Source organism: Balaenoptera borealis (genome assembly GCF_965194805.1).
Source record: "Balaenoptera borealis genome assembly, chromosome: X".
Classification (NCBI taxonomy): Eukaryota; Metazoa; Chordata; class Mammalia; order Artiodactyla; family Balaenopteridae; genus Balaenoptera; species Balaenoptera borealis.
In genome coordinates, this window is record NC_138881.1 from 6,371,301 (window position 1) to 6,392,406 (window position 21,106).

Sequence of the window (21,106 nt, forward strand, 5' to 3'; positions counted from 1 at the left end):
GTTAAGACTCACATGACATCAACCGGGCCAGTTTAAGTGTGTAATTCAGTGGCCTTTAGTTCACGTTCAAAGTGCGCAGCCATCCTCTCTGTCCAGTTCCAAAACAGTCTCACCGACTCCAAAAGCAAACCCCGTCCCCCATGAAGTAGTCACTTCCCATCCCCTCCCCGCAGCCCCAGGCAACCACCCGTCTTCTGCCTCCATGGACTTTCCTGGTCTAGAAAGTTCACAAAAATGCAGTCACACAACAGGGCACCGTTTGCGTCCAGATTCTTAGGTGTCGCTAATACTGTTTACAAAGAATCTATCACCATTGTTTGTTCGTTCTGGTCAGCGGCCAGTAATTTTCAGACTCTGTCCATGTAACGGCTTCTGATTACAAAGAAACAAAACAAACGATTACGTGATTTTTGTCAGGCAAATCCCATCATTTTGAAGTAGCGACTAGGAAAGACCAAAGGAAGGACAAGTGGCTCGGACGCCCCTCGGCAGTAACCCCAGACGCACAGCTGAGAGGCTCGCGCCCCAGGGCTGTGCCCCCGTCTCAGTGTGGGTCCCCGGCCACGGCCACCGCTTCTTCCCATCCGTCGGGGCTTAGCTGAACGGTGAGCCCGCAATGCGTCCTGCCTGAACCTCCATCCTCAGCACCCCACGGCCGCTCCCTAACCCAGCGCTGCGCGGCCTTTTCACCCCCTGGCTTTTCACACGTGCGATGTCCTTATTGCCAGTCTCTTTCTCCTAGAGGAAGACCCCTGAAAACCTGGCACCTGCCAGGCTTGGTCAGTGTCCCACCTGTAGAGCGGGACCAAGCAACGGCAGAGACTAACGACGTTTCTGCTGAGTGAGTGTCTAATAAATAAATAGGTGATTTGATGGAGAGATAAATAATCCCGGCTTCCGTACGTTAACACCTTCCTCCTCGTGCTTTATGGAAGAGCACTCTTCTAAGTCCCCCGTGGAGATGCTGTGGGCACAGCGCCTGCCAGCGTGGCGGCCGCCGGAACCTCTCCAGACGCTGCACGGGGAGCGGAGACCGCAGCCGTCACTGGCCTTTGGTGTTGAAAACACCGGGGTGTGGGTGAAAGCTTATTAGCGCTGCACATACCTAGCCTTTTATGGATACATCCTGGGGGCGGGGAGCGATTTAAACTTGTAGACTATTGATAGAAAATGCCCCCAAAACCATCAGGAGTCAGGGCTGTAAACGCGATGAAAGAACTCTGAAGCGCCGACTGTCCAAGTCCAGGATACCTTCTTCAGGCTGACGTGCTGCCTTGTTGCACTTACCAGACCTCAAATTCCCTTCGTACTGACAGGGGAGTGAGGCTTTTTGCATCTCTCTGGGGCCGTAGGAAACTGTTAATTTTTCTTTTTAAATGGAAAGAAAATGTGCGTGCGTGTGTGTGCGTGTGCACATGCGTGTGTGCGTGTGTGTGTGCGTGTGTGTGCGCGTGTGTATGTTTTCAGGAAACAAGTCTAGTCCACTGCGTGGGTTTAAAGATCCTTTATTACGGAATCAGTATGTACAGACTCTAACATGAAAATAATGAGTCACAGAGTATCAGCCTATTTACAGTGCTTTTTTGTTTTTTACAAATTTTTTTTTACAAGATTACTTCTCCCTAAATAACATAATAGACACACACAGAAATCAAACATTTTTTATTACATACATAAATAAATATTGACTTTCAATGACCTCTCTAAGGGACATGATTTCTACAGGCCATCTGGATGAGAAGGTAGCCGTTGTGTTATCTGCACACTATAATTAAGTCAAGAAAAAGTCATAACAGCTTCACATACAGACCTCTGTTAATCACCCTGTGAATGGTGTATAACTTGCTAAAATGTTCAGTAGAGGTAAGAAGCTCAGTCTGGCCATGCAAAACCGTAGATAAGAGTCGCCATCTTTATGCATTTATATTTTAAATGAATCTTAAAGTACATGCAACAGATATTTAGCCTCTGTGTTCTGGTCACGACGTCAAAGTTTGCGTAACAACATTGAGATATTTGCAATCGTAGGAATGAGTAAACTTGAGGAACTCCACAGCACATGGTGTAAGAAAGGGCATTAAGTAAATAAGCCGTTATCACAAATGACACTGACTGATTCGTAGGACAAAATTAATATTCGTACTCACGTGATACAGACACAAGTCCAAATTCAGCCTTTTGATCGGACTTTCAGTGGCGATAAAAGATAGAGTCAAGGGCTTTGAAGTCCAGTGTAATCACTTCCCAGCCGTTCCTACCCCTGCGAATTACTTGGTTCCTCATACAGGGCAAATTCTCATCTGTTCAGTAAACATTACGAAGCAGTGATTCTCAGCTGGGGGTGACCTTACCCCCCAGAGGGCGTGGGCCATGACTGGAGAGCTTGTGGTTGTCCCCCCCTCCCGGGGGAGGTGCTCGTGGCAGCTGCTGGGTGGAGACCTGCGAGGCTGCTCGACGTCCTGCAGCGCCCAGGGCGGGGCCCTCGAACAGGGAAACGTGCAGCCCCAAACCTCAACAGTGCTGCGGTGCAGAAACCCTGCTCTCTACATTGGGTGTAGGTTCTTCCAGCTTTCTAGGACATAGATCTATTTTTCAACTTTGAATTTTGTTTAATAAACATTTCAGAAAGTTACCTGTCATCAATAGGTCATATTAAAACACTAGATGACGTGAAGGGCACACATTCGTTTATAAAAACTGCTCCATAGAGGCCACTTAGAACAAGGGGTAGCACAGATAAATCCATCACTGAGGAGTGAATGTTCTAAGTAAAAAGAGCGCGTGTAGCCTCGATGTACATGGAATTAGCCACCTGTCTTTGATGACGTCATATGTTTGACGAGCTCAGTTTTTTAGAGAGTAAATACTATCAGTTAATATACTTTTTATCATGTGAGAGAAATGCATCTAATTTCCATAAAACGTATCAGAGAGCCAGCCACTAAAACTGTGTTTTAAAATAAGAAACAGATCTTTTTAGCCCTTTATTAGGGCACTCAAATTTTAAAAATTCAAAAAGTAGTAATTATTTTTGTTCATTTGACTATTATTGAAGATTACTGAAATTCATAAAAGAAACTCAGGTTTCTCTCATTGCCTAATTAATAGCATTTTCTTCCAATAATACTAATAAAATTTAAATTATTGAATATTATAGCAGAATGAAATGCTCATAAGAGCTGCTTCAGATTTTTTTAAGGAAGGTGTAAGCTACAGAACCTTTATCTGAACTGAAAATATATTTGCTCAATGTCTCTTACCCAGACAAAAGAAACATAATTAAATTTTATAAAATTAAGCTTATTTAATAATTTAATAATATTTTGTATCTATGTATATACTCCTGCATTTTAAACTATACAACAGTACAAAAATTTGCTGGCATGAATACTTGGATTTCTTCATGACAAATTAAGGTAAAAGATAAGCCTGTAGCCAATAATGTGAAGTTTTCATTTTTGAAGTTTTAAGAATTTGAAATTCAGATGCTGGGAATAGCACTAGAGTAGATCATAGTTTCAGAGACGATCTCTGTGTTTGCTCAAGCTCAAGGGCGTTTGAAATGAAGGCTGTTCCTGTTCTCTCCATTCAAAATTTGTAACTCTTGGAACCAGGTGATTTCAGGACACCTTGTGCTAAAGTCCATCCCAGGCCACGTTAGGAGCTGCAGAAAACCAGCCAGAGGCGCCGTGAACTTCCGTTCTGAGATTTCCCATGGAGCCACGTGTCCAAAGCTACAGAACACTGTCTGCCTTATCGACTTTTAAACAATTTTAACGCACAGGAAGCAGTTTTCAATATCCTCTTTCAGGGATCCATGCCTACAGACTGTGTTCCCTGAGGCTGGGCATCGATTTGGTAACCGACAGGGTCTGTCTGCGTTCTGCATGGCATCTGCTCTCAGACAGAGTGGGAAGCCTCACAAGGCCCACACGTTCTCTCTCCTCTTCACCCCACCGGGAGCAGTCAGGGCGCCCGCAGGCTTTCGGGAAACGTAGCAAAATGACCAGTTCCAAGTCCCACCGTGAAAACCCAAGAAAAGTGTACTGAAAATTTCCTTGTTTTACTTGTGTAGGTAGGTAATGAAACGAGGAAGCCTATCCTTTAAAATGTTCAATTTTGTTAAGTTGCTCTTTTCTCATAGTGTCAATACTGACAGAGAAAACAGAGGACCCTAATGATCTTTAGGAGAACTGTGTCTTTATCCACCATTGCTGAGCTGGGAAAACAATTTCTTCAGAGATCCGTCCTCAAGGTATATGTGTGTGTATGTGTGAGTCTGTGAGTGTGTGTGCGCATATGTGTATACGTATACACACGGAAGCACGCAGACACACACACATACGTGCCTGTTTCAAAACATACATATGGGTATTCCCTCGAGGAAAAAACTATTTTAAACTAAACATTTCTGGTTTAAGGCTGCCGCGACATACCCTGCAATACTGTATACTAACAACGTGTTTGACTTGCGGTCATGCTCTGAGGGCTTAGCGTGGAACCTGGGAAATTTTTCAAATAAGGTATAATACATTTGGAAGAGTGAAGGAAGGTTAGTCAAAGGCAAGTAGCTGTCCTTCTCCACCAACCAAAGCCCTTCCACCTTTTCGACATTACGGACAGTATTCTACCATGTAAAGAGCTTGCTTTCGTTAAGAAAAGGCAAATCTCAGTAAAGATTTGAAAATATTCAATAGTTGGGATTCTTTCATTTCAAGCAAGAGGTTTTGTCAAGTTTTAGATACATGAAAGCTGCAAAACAAAGCACATCAGCAGCCGTTTCCCACATTAAGGAAAAGCATAAATAGCGTATCAGGAAAATCTCTTACAGTATAGGATGAAATATTAAAAAGTATCCCCAGAAAACACTTTTAGTTTCTCCAAGGCAGACTCTGGATAGCAGCGTAAGGCACTGACTCCTTTCTGCTGTGGATGTCTTCCCTAAATCCTCATTTACAGGCTGAACTCTTCTTTGCCTTTGTAGAAAATGAAGCTTAGGTGCTTGAAGTGGGAACATTTTAAGTCTAAATTAATGGGCATATTGCAGGTCACAAGTTTTCAGCTAAAAAAATCACGTGATAAAAATCATCTTAAGAAGTATTTGAATAAATAGGGCCAAAAAAACTGTATACTCTTCAGTCGATTTTGCAAACCAAACCAATAATTTAATTTCAAAATGTTTATTGAGTAACTTGATGCTTAGTTACTATGTGTATGCTTATTACGTGTATAAATTGTGTGTTTGTTACGCCGGTTTCTCTTGAGAATTTGCTGCTCTAAATTCAGGGAAGTCTCAGATCTGCAGTAATTCACTTGAGATTATAGCTAAACCATATATGGAAACAGATTTTGCAGTGAAACAGGCCTGGCCTTCGTATTCTCCATTCTCACAGGAAAACTGTGTCCACCTCCACCGTCTCACCACTTGTCCCTGGTGTCCAGGCGCGTCCGAGACAGACAGAAGCGTTTAGTGCAGTAAAGTTAGATGGGGCGGGAGGTCCTATGGGAAAGGCCTGGCGCCTCCGTAAGCGGGCGCGGCCGGTTCTCGAAGGTCTGCGAGCTGACACGCTTGCTCGGGGTTCAGACGTCTCCGGGAACAGGTCAGTATCTTTCTGGAGGAGGCTTGTAATGGTGTGAATGATGGTGTTTCAGGTGGGGTCCTAGGGAGACAGAGCAGGCGTATCAGTCGGTTGTGATGCTTTACCCGGCTGGCTGAACGGACAGTAGGAGCGCGTTTACTGTGGTGAAAGCCTTGGCCCCGGGCACGCGCTCCCTCCTCTCCTGACCCTGAAAGTGCAGAGGCACATTCCCTCTCCCTCTCTTCTCTCTGCCTTCCCTCCTGCTCTTTGGTTCCCTCCCTAACGCTAAAAATCACAAGAGAAAGAGGACAAGCCCCTTCCTTTAGGCTTACAATTATATAAGCAAGCCAAAATCCTTTGTATTTATTTCCTCAAGAAAGTTTAAAACTTAACACATGCTCTTATATTACACAGAATTTCAGTGGAGGAACATCGGGACCGCATTCACCCAACCCTTATAAACGTAAGGGGCCATCAAGCTCTTCCACGATGATGGTTTTTTTCTTTAAATTTGAAGTGCAGAAAGCTATTGGGGCAAATTTGATCCATCACTTCTTAAAAAACAAAAACAGAAGTAAAACTAGAACGACTTCTCAGTTTTCTTATCAACACATAAACTTAAAAAGCCATGTCAAAGGTTTAAGCTGGAAAAGCAAAGTGTGTAATTTAAAAACCAACAAGAGGCTCACTGTTTTGAAACAATAGGTGACAATTATTTTTAACAGAGCAGTAAGTCAAGTAGATTGATTTGGGTCATATTATGAAGAAAATTCATGTAATATAGATTATAGTAACAATATATGTAAAAAGAAAATAAGCCCCGTAGCCAAATACTATTTGCTATTTTGTCATATTTGAACATCTTAATTAAAAAAAAAAAGTTCAGACTGATATGAGATGATAGATTCCCCCCCCCCATGTGTATCTGTGGTTAAAAGACAGACAAGGAGAAAGCATGCATCATGCAGGGGTAAAAAATGGACGTATGGAAAAGGAAGTAACACAAAGGAAGGGAGGGAGGAGGGAGCAGGGCCAGGAAGCGTGCAAGGTGGGCCAGGAAGCGTGTAAGGTGGGCTGCGGGCAGCAGGCGTGGCCGCCAGGAAAAGCACATACAAAGGGCTGGAAGAAGTTCAGGTTCAGAGAATTCCCTATCCGTAGGAACCTGCAGTGATCTGTTGATGTTCGTTTTTTCACCAAGACTCTCTCTGTGTCCCCAAGGCTCGCGGGGGGCCCCAGCACTCACTGTGTGCAGCCGAGGGCGGGAGGTCGGGGGTCCGGAAGGTCCTGATGGTGGCGGGTCCCTCCCCGCCCGCGGTCAGCACCTGCACCTCCAGACGGTAGAGGGTGGCCGGCCGCAGACCTGGCACCGTGAGCACGGAGCGATCCTGAGGGGGGACAGGAGAGGACGCGCCCGTCAGGCACCTCTTGACCACAGAGCCACACAATGGACTCTCTCACTCTCTGCCCGTTTCCTCCCGCCCGCCCGCGATCACCGTGTAAACGCGGGTGCGGTTGCTTTGCCGCCCCAGTGTGGTCGGTCGAACGTCTGTCCTTGTTTGCTAGGGTCCTGCCCTGCCGGGCGGCCTCGGCACTGAGAGCCCAGCTCTTGGCAGCTGGGGACACTTGCAGAGTTCAGATGGGCCGGGGCCAGCCTCTGGGCTCACCCCTGGGACCGCATTTTGTATTCCTCAACCTAAGACTTTCCCATGGTTTAAAGAATTCTTGATAATCCACATTTCCGTGAGCGAGCCCACTGTGTTCCTTAAGATGCAGTATCTATCTGTCGGTGCCCGTAGCCAACAGTGTTTATGCCAACACATTTTTCTCAAAACTCAATAAAACCTAATATATACACACATAGAAAAATTACTTTCCAATTCCATGGAATTTTTCCTGCCGGGATTGAAGGGTTTTTTTGTTTGTTTTTTCTTTTTCTTTTTGGAGCAGGAGTTGGGTATTCTAAGAGCATTTTTAGAGCGGGTAAAAGCCCATACATGGGTTTTTTCCCAAGCCAAGGAATTAGTGGCCTGGAAGACAGGCCAACTCATTATGGGCTCTGGCCAGATTTGAAGCGGGGAAACAAAGAGAAAGAACAAGGTTCTCTTAGTTATTTTTCCCCAAATTTAACCCTTCAAACGGGGCCTGTCCACTCGGGCCAGAGGGACACGGGCTTCACAAAGGAGAAGAAAACGGTTAAACCACGTGCATCGCATGTCGACAGGAGACGTGTGCTGAAGAGGGGGCTCCAGTAATCACGGTTCATCTAGACGACCGTTTGTTCACAGCAGCACTTGTGGTGTCTTTCAGTACTTGCGAAGTAATACACTCGGGAGAAGAAAACGTACACACGCGACGCAACAACTAGCCCCGGCGTGATGGGACGTGGGCGCCAACAGTGAGTGACCACCCCGCGGCGCGGGTACCGGCCCGAGGGCCCGGGAGGGAGGGGCACGCACCGCCGGGAGGATCTGGGACTGCAAGATGATGCTGTTGGGAAGGCCGTTCTGCCTGCTCTCGGTCGTGGCCTCGGCCCACGTCACGTGGAAGCCGGTCACGGGCCGCTGGACGGTGGCCTTGCTCGTCTTCCAGGAGAAGCGCCCCGTGACGTTCGTGTCCCGCACCACGAAGGAGGCCGAGAGGTTCTCGGGCTTGGCGTGCACTTTGGAATGAACGTGACCTGGAGCAGCGGGAAGAGGAAGGCCGGGTCAGGGGATGGAGAGCGCGCAGGGGCCCTCGGCGGCAGGTATGTCCCGTGGGGTTCCCGCTCTCCGGGGCAGGGGCGGGAGCGCGGGGTCAGGCGGTCGCCCTGGCGACCTGTGCGGAGGCAGCCTCAGCCCTGCACCTTCGTGCCAAGTGCTTCCGACCCTTGCGGGCTACGTTGGGAGTCCTGCTTTGCGGGTGGGAGACGGAGGAAGCATTTTGTGATCTGGCGGGACTTGGCCACTTAGAGAACAGGAGAGACGGCAGTGAGACGGGTGAATATTCAAGGTACTACAAGAGTTGTCAGAAGTTACTAGAAGGCGCTCAGGGGTCTGCGTCTGAGAATAGCTGCCCCCGTTGTAGGGGAGGCTTGGGAAGATAAAGACGGGGCGTTCGGAAAGCGTGTCGGGGTAACGCCCATGGCAGAGGGCCGGGATAAAAGTGAAATCATTTACATAAAGTGCGCCAAAACACAAGCAGTACACAGACCCTTGGCTTCATTTCTAAAGGGCTGATACGCCAGCAAAGGCTGTCTCGCCAAAGCTGTTGCAATGAGGAAGTGACGCGTGCCTTCACACGTATGTTACCTCCCAACGGGGCCGTCACGCTGCAGTTTAGAAAGGGGGATACTTTGGGATTGTAGGGTCTTGTGAAATACGGTCTGGAAATGTGTACAGAGTTGCCAACATCACAGCCGCAACCTTGGAAGTTTGCATGAAACGTACCTGCGTCACTGGGGCAGCTGACGTGCTTGTGGCTTTTCCCCTTTAGAGCGGAGCACGGCGGGGTCGTAAAGAAAACGGTTTCTGCTTTCAAGCGGCCCTTTGGCCGTGTGGGTTGGACGGTCACCTTATATTTGCAGGAAAATGACAGATCTTGAAGAATCATGTAATTTTCCTAGAGAGAGAGAATACGCTAACAGTAAATCTCACGAGGGTACGAAATTGGCAGGAGAGGAAATCATACCTCCACCAAAGCTGTCTTCCTATATATGGGACGTGTGCAACACGGCTTTCGTAAAAAGCGCAAAGGAGACAGGGGCCCTGCTTTCATTTATTACAACTGTGAGAGGCTCCCACGGGGTGGGACACAGGCTCCAGAGCCCGACAGGATGGCAGTGCTTCCACGTCAAAGCAGCTGACCTGCAGCCCTCGTGACCAGCCTGGGTGAGCTGGCAGCAGCGGGGGGAGGTGGGAGGCAGCGCGGCGGGTAAAGCTGTAAATAGACACCTAAGTTTTTAATGCAAATAAGCTAACTCGGGCTTCTCTGAGACACAGGCGTGCTTTAGCTGTGAGTTTTTCCTTACGGAAAGGAAGACATTCTTGAGCAGTGTATTTCCTCCCCTTCTGGGAGGGCTGTGATTGCTGCCGGCCGGAACTTTGCGATTAAAGTGGATTACGAAAACCAGACTCAGCTGCGGCGGAGTGAGAGGCTGAGGGTATAACTTTACGCTAACAGGAGAGCTGACACTGACGGGCCTAACGAGCTTGTGCGAGGTTTCCTCGCCTTTGGCTGTTGGGTGTGCGTGCCCATTCTAGGGGGTAGTTGTCAGGGCTTCGTGCACATGTACGAGAGCTGCAGCAGGAGCATCTCTGGGACCCTTAAGGGCAGAACGTCACAGGACGGGCCGTATCTTTCGTTACCTGGACGAGTTGGTGGAAGTTAGGGATGCAGCAAAGGAGATGATGAATGATAGTGTCGTATAGAAATTCCCCGGGGAAATGAGACCTTTTAGGTCATGGTGCCAAGTCAAAATCCAGAAAACAATTCAGAGCTTTCGTGCAATTAAGATGAAACACCCAGAGGCTGGCAGCGTTTCCCCTGTGTCGTGGGAGCTCCCCGCGAGCTGTGTCCTGAATGTCCGCATCTCAGGGCCCGCCCTGTGCTGACTGATGACGTGTGAGGTTGTGAAGGGCCGAGGGATGAGTGAACAGGTGACCCTGGGTCTCCCGCTCCCACCTGGTCGTGGGTCCCGTAGGGAGCCCGGTGAGGACGAGTTACCCACTGGCACACGGCCTGCACCTCTCTCTGTCCAGCTTTGTCCCCCGATCAGGTGAGTCTAGAAGCCATTCAGAATCCGGCACGTCGGCCACCTCCTCACCTGGGTCATGCCCGAGGATGCCTCCGCCCCGGCAGACTCGTTGTGGGCACAGACTTCTGGAAACCACTGCACGTGATACCGACTGCCACCGGGCTCTGTAAGGTCAACACCAGCCAATCAGCAGAAAGAACGTCTGCAAGCCACAGTGCACGCAAGTTCTTAAAGCACGACAGACCAGGAGGGAAGGACGGCGTCCTGCAGGTGATCCAGAAGTGCGGACACCAGCCAGAGGAGGTGGGGCTCCCGAAACTCTGACCAGAGTGACGTCGGGGGAAAAAGTAATAAACCATCAAAGGAAAAGTGAATTGAAATACGAGACCCACAGAGAAAAGAATAATTAGACAAGTCATAGCAAAATGACTCCACAGAGGTCTGGAGAATAACCTAGCCATGGTGTCCACAGTCAGTAAATCCCCCAACAAAGGGTAACACTCAGCCAGCCATTCTCTTATTTCCTAGGCTATACGAGAGACTCGTCTCAAGTCTCTGAATCCTACATTTTTCTGACCAAGCTGATGGAGAGGCTGTGAAGCCCAGGCAGGAACAAAAGCCTCTCCCTCCACCTGGCCCTTCAGACGTGCTCCGTCTCGAGCCTTGCTGTGACAGGGTCCCCTCATCAGAAGATACTGGGTGGCCAGCCTCTCGGTAAGCGCACCCTTGCAGTGGGTGTGTGCGATCGCTACGGAAGCAAGGCCGGCTCTCAAAGCCAGCCCAGCACACGGGCTCCTTAAACGTTTCCACTTCCAGCTGGAGCAGCGCGGTTGCTGCACGCGTCTTTACTTTGGGCGACCGAGTGGAAAAACAGACACCGTGATGAGAAGCCGGTCGCTGAGTGTGGGAAAGGAGGTCCGGGCAATCCTGGGCTGAATAATCACGCCAGTGTGTCCCCGCGTGTGAAAGGCATTGCTTCCCTGGGTGATTAGCATCTTGCGCGAATGCTCAGGCCAAGTGTTTGATGGAGGTTTTCCGAGGGGAAAACTCTTGGATGAAATCGGGTGCGTCTGGTGGGAACTTGCTCCGAGCACTTTGGAACAAGAAAAGAAGAACTTTCAATCTGAGAAAATAAACAGCAAGCAAGCGGGCACCAATGGTATTTAGCTAAAAGGGGAACCCCCTGACTAGAGGGTTTTAACTTTTTACATGGCAGACATCAAGGGCTTTTTTTTTTTTAGAAACGAATTGTACGTTATACATTAAGTCTGAAGTCAATCATTGAGTGAATTCATATCCTTTCTTTCAACAAGTGGTGCCGCTCTAGGCATCGTAGTGAAGTAACCTCCCAGGAGCAGCTGCTCTCACGCCTCTTAAATCCTAAGGGGGCTGGACACGGAGGGCGAGAGAGGGACGGCGTCCTGGCAGAGGGTTGCGACTGTCACTCAAGCGCTGGTGCAGCTCACGGAGGAGCTGACCTCGGAGGGGAACCTGGAAGGAGGCTGGCACCGGGCCTGGTCGGTGTGGATAACGGTGGGCAGGGCACCGTCCAACACCACTGTCTGCCATGACGAAAGCTTCTGTATGTGGTGACCCCTCGTCACCACATTGCTGCTGCAGCTGCGGAATCAAATTCTTAAATCACTGAAGTCAATTTAAAATTCAGCTGCTCCACAGGGCTCGTGGCTCCCGTGTTGGACAGAGTAGCAAGTTCCAAAGTCGGGCACAGAGCAGGACTGACATTCCCTGGTCTGGAGCAGCCAGGGCTGGGTTCCAGTTTGCTGCACTCCAGTTCTATGATGTGTAATTGATACCCGTGGCTCCAGGTCTCCTAAGAACCCCACACATATCTGACAGCATAATCGTGTTTTCATTAAGAGGACGCACCGAGCAACACATTGGACCCCTCAGCTCTCAACGCCGCCCTGCCCGAGTCCACGCCCGCTCTCTCTGGATCTGCCACCTCCGCGAAGAATGTCACCGAAGCCCAAGGCTTTCCAAGACGGCTCTGCGTTTCTACCTTCACCTGAGCTGTTCCCTGGGGGAGCTGGTGTTCCCAACTTCCTGTCCCATGTAGATGCTTTTCAAACTCAGCGCTTCTAAAACCACACCCTTGATCCCTGCCCTCAATTGCCCTTGCATTCAGCTTGCCTCTTATTTAATCATGCCTTTTTGTTTTCTGTATCTGTGATGCTCTGACATCTTGCAGCCTTGCCGACCCTGCCGGGACTGCCCTCCCAGGGTGGCCACTGCCCAGATAGCAAACAACGCACCCGCAGGCCTATGTGTCCTGTGCAGACCAGCCGACCCAGAGCCCCCTCCCCAGCACCTCCTCTGTGGGGCCCTCACATTCTGGGCCACCACCCTCGTCACCCCAGGGCCAGGTGCCAGGCAGCTGGGGACAGCCCCTGCGCCAGAGCCACCGAAAGTATCCAAACTAGCCAATCCTGAGACCATCTTGCCTTTCCTACTCCCCAGAGTAAAGGCTCCTGAGCACAGTTTCCTGCTTCCTGACCGACCCTCGTGCTTCCCCACGTGGCCTGAGTGGTGTGGAGGCTCCCTGCTCCTGGAGGCTGTGAGTAACAAACTACCTTCTCAGTGGCCGTTGTCTCTGGATCTGTTGCCTTCACCAAAGCCGAATAAAACCCACTCTTTAAAACATGATTAAAATGAACAGGCTGTCCTTCACAGCACTTTTTCAGACACACACACAGCAGTCCACACTCTTCCAAGCTTAATCAAGAACTGGCATGCGTTTCTCATGTGGGTCTACACAGTCAGTTCTCGTTATTCACGCAAGTTGGGTTTAGAAAATCACCGTGAAGGGCTTCCCTGGTGGCGCAGTGGTTGAGAATCTGCCTGCTAATGCAGGGGACACGGGTTCGAGCCCTGGTCTGGGAAGATCCCACATGCCGCGGAGCAGCTGGGCCCGTGGGCCACAACTACTGAGCCTGCGCGTCTGGAGCCTGTGCCCCGCAACGGGAGGGGCCGCGATAGTGAAAGGCCCGCGCACCGCGATGAAGAGTGGCCCCCACTTGCTGCAACTAGAGAAAGCCCTCACACGAAAACTAAGAGACCCAACACAGCCATAAATAAATAAATAAATAAAGTATTAAAAAAAAAAAAAAAAAAAAAGAAAATCACCGTGAATGCCGAATTAGCAAATCCTGGATGGCTGTTTCTTGGAGAAATACAGTGTTAGTTTCCTGTGAGCTTCTGGTCACCACATTTTTGCCAGCCAATCAATACATAATCTTATTTTATGTATGTTTTTTAAAAACTTACTTAATATATATTTCTTATAAAGTCATAATTAATTGTAATAATTTCTTTACTTAAAAAACTCTAGTTGAAAATATTTTCATGATCCTGGGTAGCAGGAGGTAAATTTCTTTTGCTTTCAGTATCACAATAACGCTTCCACTGTACTTTTTTTTTAATCCATCACCATCTCAAAAACGACAAATTTAGCCACTTTTTCACCTTTTCAGAACTTCATCATCACACACTACCAATGTGACTAGCACCTCAGAGGCAGCCTCATGTATAAATCAGCAATTTTTCTCTTCCTTCTTCTGGATGCACCGTATTACTGATTCCTTCACACTGAACTCACACCTGGAGGGGCACAAGCCAGCCGCACATCTTCATCGGAAGGCACTGTGTCGCCTTCTCACTGAGAAGGCTGAGAAACACCAGGCAGCACTCCACCACTATGCTTGGGGCCACTTTAACCAGAACAACTCTCCAACAAAGAGCAAGAAAATGCAACAAAACAGACCAGAAACCCACGGCACTAAACAGACCGTGCAAAGGATGTGTTGCCAGTATGAGAGCGGAAACGAGAGGGCAGCATCCCCTCAGCTTCAGGTGGGAACGTGTACGTGGGGTGACTCAAGCCCATCGCCACTCCCTGCACGAGCATCCCCACAAAGGACCACACAAGCGCCCCCCAGTACTGGTTAGGGGGTCACAAATAAATCGTAGTGACTACACGAATCTTCACATACACACTCTTGTCAGTAGTGAGTATCCACTGTGTCCCCTTTCATTTTAAAATCAGTAGCATAATGTAGCTTTTTAAAAAACAAACTCCACAACCTTTTCATAAGTTACCTTTAAGCCAGTCCTCACCCTATGGTGCAGAGGTATTGACTGAAGTGGTCCCACTGCCATCACTGGATTTAAATAGTGATCACTGCAGGCCCACGTTTCCGGCACTTTACATGCAGTCTCAGCAGTGTCTGACATCCCTCCCTCTTCTAAAACCCCTTGCCCGCCTTGGCTTCTGTCTCAAATCTCCCCGTTTTCTCCAGTTCCTCTGAGCACTCACTTGCACTGTCCTCTGCTGCATCACCCCCCTTTGTCCTGAAACTGTGGAGTTCCTTCCCGCCTGGTCCTGGTCCCTCTTCTCTCTAGGGGATCCCAACCTTATTTAAGAACTTATTCTTAAACTCTACGTTATTCTGGTCCAAGTACTACTTTACAACTGTACAATGTTTTACCTATAATAGTTGCTTACAGACACTTGTTTGCAGTGACTTTTCTTAGTTGTAAATAATACTGTTAACTTGTTTCCATATAAATATTCTGGTGAATTACTAGTAAATAAGCAACCAAGTAACCAAGAAGAAAGCAAGGAAAAAAAGTGCTTCTGACTAATCCTTATTCTGAATAACCAGAAATGAAACAGCCAAAAAAATTTTTAAAATAAACATTATGTCTACAATCATCACTTTTAGTCAATATTGTACTCAAAGTCTCAGCCAGTGTTAAGACAGGGGAAAGAAGCAAAATAATTCTCATTATTTATGGACTATGTGATTGTTTTTATAGAAAATGGAAAAGAATCATCAGATGAAATGCTTTAATGGACAAAGTAATATAACAATATATTTGGATTCACAGTCAATATAAAAATATAAAATATCATCAATATAAAAAAATAAAATATATTTATATATGCCAGCAACAAAAATTAGAAAATGAAATGGAGGAAAAGTATGCCATCTATGATAGGATCAAGATAAACACAAATATCTTGAAATAATCATGTTAGAAGGTATTATAGCATCTATGTGATATAAAACACCGCTGAGAGAAAACTTTTAATCCTGAAAAAATGATATATTTGTAGATTTTTAAGATGTGAATTCTCCAGTCATTGACACAGAGATTAACTGTAATCTCAGTAAAGATCTCAGAAGGTGTTGGTGGAAATTGACAAACGAATGCAGATATTTATATAAAAATACAAAGGGCCAAGAATAGTCAAGATAATTTGAAAAAGTAAAAAACTAGAGGACTATTATTTAAAATATTTATAAGTTTACAGTAGTTAAGACAATGTGGTATTTCCACAAAGATGGAAAATACACCAGTTGACTCTACAGAAAGTTCAAAAATTAACTTGCACATATATGTTTGATTTAGGGCAAAGATGGCACCACAGGGCTTTGGAGAAAGAATTACTTTTCAAGTAAATGACACTAAATCAGTTGGAGATGAAGAGGAAAAGAAAAATGGTATTGTGTTTTTTGACCACATAGCTATGAGACGACTAGAAATCAACTACAAGAAAAAAACTGCAAAAAAACACATGTGGAGACTAAACAGTATGCCACTAAACAACCAATGGATCACTGAAGAAGTCAAAGAGGAAATAAAAAAATACCTAGAGGCAAATGAAAACAAGAACATGATGATTCAAAACCTATGGGACACAGCAAAAACAGTTCAATGAGGGAAGTTTATAGCAATACAAGCTTACCTCAGAAAACAAGAAAAATCTAAAAATAACCTAACCTTACACCTAAAGCAACTAGAGAAAGAAGAACAAACAAACCCCAAAGTTAGTAGGAGAAAAGAAATCGTAAAGATCATAAGTAAATGAAATGGAGACTAAAAAAATAATAGAAAAGATCAAAGAAACTAAAAAGCTGGTTCTTTGAAAAGATAAAGTTGATAAACCTTTAGCCAGACTCATCAAGAAGAAAAAGGGAGAAGGCTCAAATCAATAAAATTAGAAATGAAAAAGGAGAAGTTACAACCAACACCAGAGAAATAGAAAGAATCATAAGAGACTACTACAAGCAACTATATGCCAATAAAATAGACAACCTAGAAGAAATGGACAAACTCTTAGAGAGGTACAGTCTCCCAAGACTGAACCAGGAAGAAATAGGAAATATGAACAGACCAATTACCAGTACTGAAATTGAAACTGTGATTAAAAAACTCCCAACAACCAGAGTCCAGGACCAGATGGCTTCACAGGCAAATTCTATCAAACATTTAGATGGCTTCACAGGCAAATTCTATCAAACATTTAGAGAAGAGTTAGTTAATACCTGTGCTTCTGAAACCATTCCAAAAAACTGCAGAGGAAGGAACACATCCGAATTCATTCTATGAGGCCATCATCACCCTGATACCAAAACCAGCCAAAGATACCACAAAAAAAGAAAATTATAGGCCAGTATCTTTGATGAACATAGATGCAAAAATCCTCAACAAAATACTAGCGAACCAAATCGAACAGTATATTAAAAGGATCATACACCATGATCAAGTGGGATTTATCCCAGGGATGCAAGGATTCTTTAATATCCTTAAATCAATCAGTGTGATACACCACATTAACAGACTGAAGAATAAAAACCATATGATCAGCTCAATAGATGCAGAAAAAGCTTTTGATAAAATTCAACATCAATTTATGATAAAAACTCTCCTGAAAGTGGGCATAGAGGGAACCTACCTCAACATAACGAAGGCCATATATGACAAAACCACAGCTAACCTCATACTCAATGGTGAAAAGCTGAAAGCATTTCCTCCAAGATCAGGAACAAGACAAGGTTGCCCACTCTTGCCACTTTTATTCAACATAGTTTTGGAAGTCCTAGCCACAGCAATCAGAGAAGAAAGGGAATCCAGATTGGAAAGGAAGATGTAAAACTGTCACTGCTTGCATATGACATGATACCATACATTAAAAAACCCTTAAGATACTACCAGAATACTACTGGAGCTCATCAATGAATTCAGTAAAGTTGCAGAATACAAACTTAATATACAGAAATCTGCTGCATTTCTGTACACTACAACAAACTATCAGAAAGAGAAATTAAGGAAACAATCCCATTTACCATTGCATCAAAAAGAATAAAATACCATTCATACTCTGGTTTCTCTTCAGATCATATAAATCTTTTGCCTTTTACTAAAGATTTCTGTGGAGAGGGGGAAAAAAAAAAAGAATAAGATACCTAGGAATAAACCTACCTAAAGAGGCAAAAGACCTGTACTCCAAAAACTACAGGACGCTGATGAAAGAAACTGAAGTTGACAGAGATGGACAGTTATACCATACTGTTGAACTGGAAGAATCAATACTGTTATAATAACCATACTACCCAAGGCAATCTACAGATTCAATGCAATCCCTATCAAATTACCAATGGCATTTTTCAAAGAACTAGACCAAAAAATTTTTAAATGTCTGTGAAACACAAAAGACCTCAAAAATAGCCACAACAATCTTGAGAAAGAAGAACAGAGCTGGAGGAATCACAGCTCCCTGACTTCAGACTATACTACAAAGCTACAGTAAATACTATGGTACTGGCAGAAAAACAGAAATATAGATCAATGGAACAGGATAGAAAGTCCAGAAATAAACCCACACACTTATGGTCAATTAATCTATGACAAAGGAGGCAAGAATATACATTGGAGAAAAGACAGTCTCTTCAATAAGTGGTGCTGGGAAAACTGAACAGCTACATGTAAAAGAATGAAATTAGAACATTCTCTAAGACGATACACAAAAAGAAACTCAAATGGCTTAAAGACTAAAATATAAGTCATGACACCATAAAACTCCTAGGATAGAGTATTGGCAAAATATTCCCTTACACAAATCGTACAAACGTTTTCGTATGTCAGTCTTCCAAAGCAATAGAAATAAAAGCAAAAAGAAACAAATGGGACCTACTCAAAATTACAAGCTTTTGCACAGAAAGGAAACCATAAACAAAATAAAAAGATACCCTATGCACTGGGAGAAAATATTTGCAAATGATGCAATCAACAAGGGTTTAATTTCCAAAATATACAAACAGCTCGTAGAGTTTAATAACAAGAAAATAACCCAATCCAAAAATGGGCAGAAGACCTAAATAGACATTTCTCCAAAGAAGACATACAGATGGTCAATAGGCACATGAAAAGATGCTCATTATCACTAATTATTAGAGAAATGCAAATCAAAACTACAATGACGTACCACCTCACACCAGTCAGAATGGCGATCATTAAAAAGTCTACAAATAATAAATGCTGGAGAGGATGTGGAGAAAAGTGAACCCTCCTACACTGTTGGTGGGAATGTAAACTGGTGCAGCCACTATAGAGAACAGTATGGAGTTTCCTCAAAAAACTAAAAATAGCACTACCATATGATCCAGCAGTCCCACTCCTGTGCATATATCCAGACAAAACTATAATTTAAAAAGATACATGCACCCCTGTGTTCGTAGCAGCACTATTTACACTAGCCAAGACATGGAAGCAACCTAAGTGTCCATCAACAGATGAACGGATAAAGAAGATGTGGTACAAATATACAATGGAATATTACTCAGCCATAGAAAAGAATGAAGTAATGCCATTTGCAGCAACATGAATGGACCTAGAGATGATCATACTAAGTGAATTCAGAGAAAGACAAATATCATGATGTCACTTATATGTGAATGTAAAAAAAATTATAAAAATAAAATTACTTACAAAAAGAAATAGACTCACAGACTTAGAAAAGAAACTTATGATTACCAGAGGGCAAAGGGGGTGGGGGCGGGATAAATTAGGAGTTTGGGATTAGCAGATACAAATTACTGTATATAAAGTAGATAAACAACAAGGTCCTACTTTATAGCACAGGGAACTATATTCTTCAATATATTGTAATAACCTATAATGGAAAAGAATGTGAAAAAGAATAGACATATATATATGTAATACTGAATCAGTTTGCTGTATACCTGAAACTAACACAACATTGTAAATCAACTAATACTTCAATAAAAAGTTCTTTGTTTTGGGGGATAAAAAGAGGGAAAGAAAAATTAAAGGACATTGATGCCCTATACTAGCTCCTTACAACAATAATCAAATCTGGGTAAAAGCTAGAGAAAGATGAAACAGTATAACTCCTAGGAGATAAGGAGAGTATCTTTGTGACCCTGGCATAAGCAAAGATTTCTTAAACAGGACACAAAGAGCCATAAGCCTAAAGGAAACAAAATGATGAACTGATAATCTCTAAAAGTAGGAACTATTAAGAATGTGAAAAAAATAAAAGTAGAAAATACTGAGATGAAACCAGCAGATGACTCATATACTCCACATATAAAGGACTCTGGCAGGTCATGCTGGCTAAACAGTTGAAAAGTGCCTTGAAAAACAGGAGCTCCATTGCCAGTAAACTTATGAAAAGGTGTTCAACGCCTGGATGGCCGGAAAAATGCAAATTCAAACAGCACTGAGCCATCACGTCACACGTACCGGAAAGGCTCAACTGAGAAAGACGGAACATGCCTCATGGGGGGCAGTGGGGACCATCTTACCCTCCTGGTGGGAATGTGCATTGGTCCAGCCACTTTGGAAATTCTCGGTATCTTCTAAAGGTCAACATCCTCTATGACCTAAGAATCCCACCTCTGTGGGGGAATAGGTACACATGTGCATCAAGAGACATGGATTCATAGGCTGTTCACAGCAGGGCCATTCTGAATAGCCCATCCCTGGAACAAACCAAATCTCCATCAACTGCTGAAGAGATCTGAACAAACCAAATCTCCATCAACTGCTGTACCAGGGACGACTATGCAGTGATATAAATGGATGAATCACTGCTTCCTGCAACAGGATGGACGGGTTTCCCACATGCAGTGTTCACTGTGAGAAGACAAATGCAAACTGTATGATTCCATCTGTATACATTCAAATACACGTAAAACAAATCTTCAATTTTAGAAGTCAGGAAACGGTGGTTACTATTCTGTGCTTAAGATGTTTGCACCTCCTGTGTGTATACCTTTTCATTTCCTTACATAAGATGTGTACATTTTCAGTATTATATTAATATGTTGTTTTATTAATATTAATATGTCACATTGACATACAATTCTAATTTGAAATTGATAAATACAGTCATCCTTTGGTACACACTGGAGAGTGGGGATTGGATCCACGCCCTGGATACCAAATTCCGAGGCTGCTCGAGTCCCACAGATAGCCCTTCGTATCTCTGGGTTCTGCATGCTTGGATTCAACCAACTGCCAATCTTAAACATAGTACACAATCCACAGTTGGTTGAATTCGCAGATACAGAACCCACTGATGTGGAGGGCTTGACTGTACAATAGATCAAATAAATTTTACAATTTAATATTAACTTAAAACTATCATTAAATGTCATAATATGGATATATTAACATAATTTTAATTTAATAATTAATATTCAATAAATAAAATTTAATTTAAATTAACATATGATAGTAATAAAACATTAACATGATTGGTAATGTTATTTTAGCTAGAGAATGAACTTCAGCAGCTTGGAAGAAAATTCTGGAACAAGAAGAGCTCCAACACCAATATCCCCAATGGCTTGTGAGCCGATACCCTGAGTAAAATAGCACTTCAGAAAAATAAGAAGAATATTTAAAACTGAATTCTTGAAACAATCTATTGTTTTTTGCTTAAAATAGTTTATGTCTTAAAATG

General features: G+C 44.5%; 2 protein-coding genes across 7 annotated transcripts in view; one reads left to right on the forward strand and one right to left on the reverse strand.

The window, feature by feature from the left end:
* The window catches only part of LOC309619949 (uncharacterized protein), a 552,071-nt gene that overhangs the window by 497,647 nt on the left and 33,318 nt on the right, over nucleotides 1–21,106 (forward strand). For 2 of the 6 annotated variants that reach the window (XR_014239279.1, XR_014239280.1), the window contains exons 8-10: nucleotides 7,887–7,974; nucleotides 8,169–8,322; nucleotides 12,790–12,886. The exons of 1 other annotated variant lie outside the window; for it this stretch is intronic. The gene's annotated coding sequence lies outside the window, so the exon portion shown is untranslated. Of the gene's footprint in view, nucleotides 1–7,886; nucleotides 7,975–8,168; nucleotides 8,323–12,789; nucleotides 13,135–13,802; nucleotides 19,114–21,106 lie in introns of those variants that run through there. 3 more of the 6 variants (XR_014239281.1, XM_082375954.1, XR_014239282.1) reach the window with 3 other exon arrangements.
* ANOS1 (anosmin 1) overlaps nucleotides 5,140–21,106 on the reverse strand; it is a 189,803-nt gene continuing 173,836 nt past the window's right edge. The window contains exons 10-14 of the mRNA XM_082375654.1: nucleotides 10,381–10,475; nucleotides 9,005–9,176; nucleotides 8,036–8,256; nucleotides 6,823–6,964; nucleotides 5,140–5,660 (exon numbers count right to left, since the gene is read on the reverse strand). Coding sequence (XP_082231780.1) covers nucleotides 5,602–5,660; nucleotides 6,823–6,964; nucleotides 8,036–8,256; nucleotides 9,005–9,176; nucleotides 10,381–10,475 — 689 coding nt within the window. The 3' untranslated portion in view covers nucleotides 5,140–5,601. The remainder of the gene's footprint in view (nucleotides 5,661–6,822; nucleotides 6,965–8,035; nucleotides 8,257–9,004; nucleotides 9,177–10,380; nucleotides 10,476–21,106) is intronic.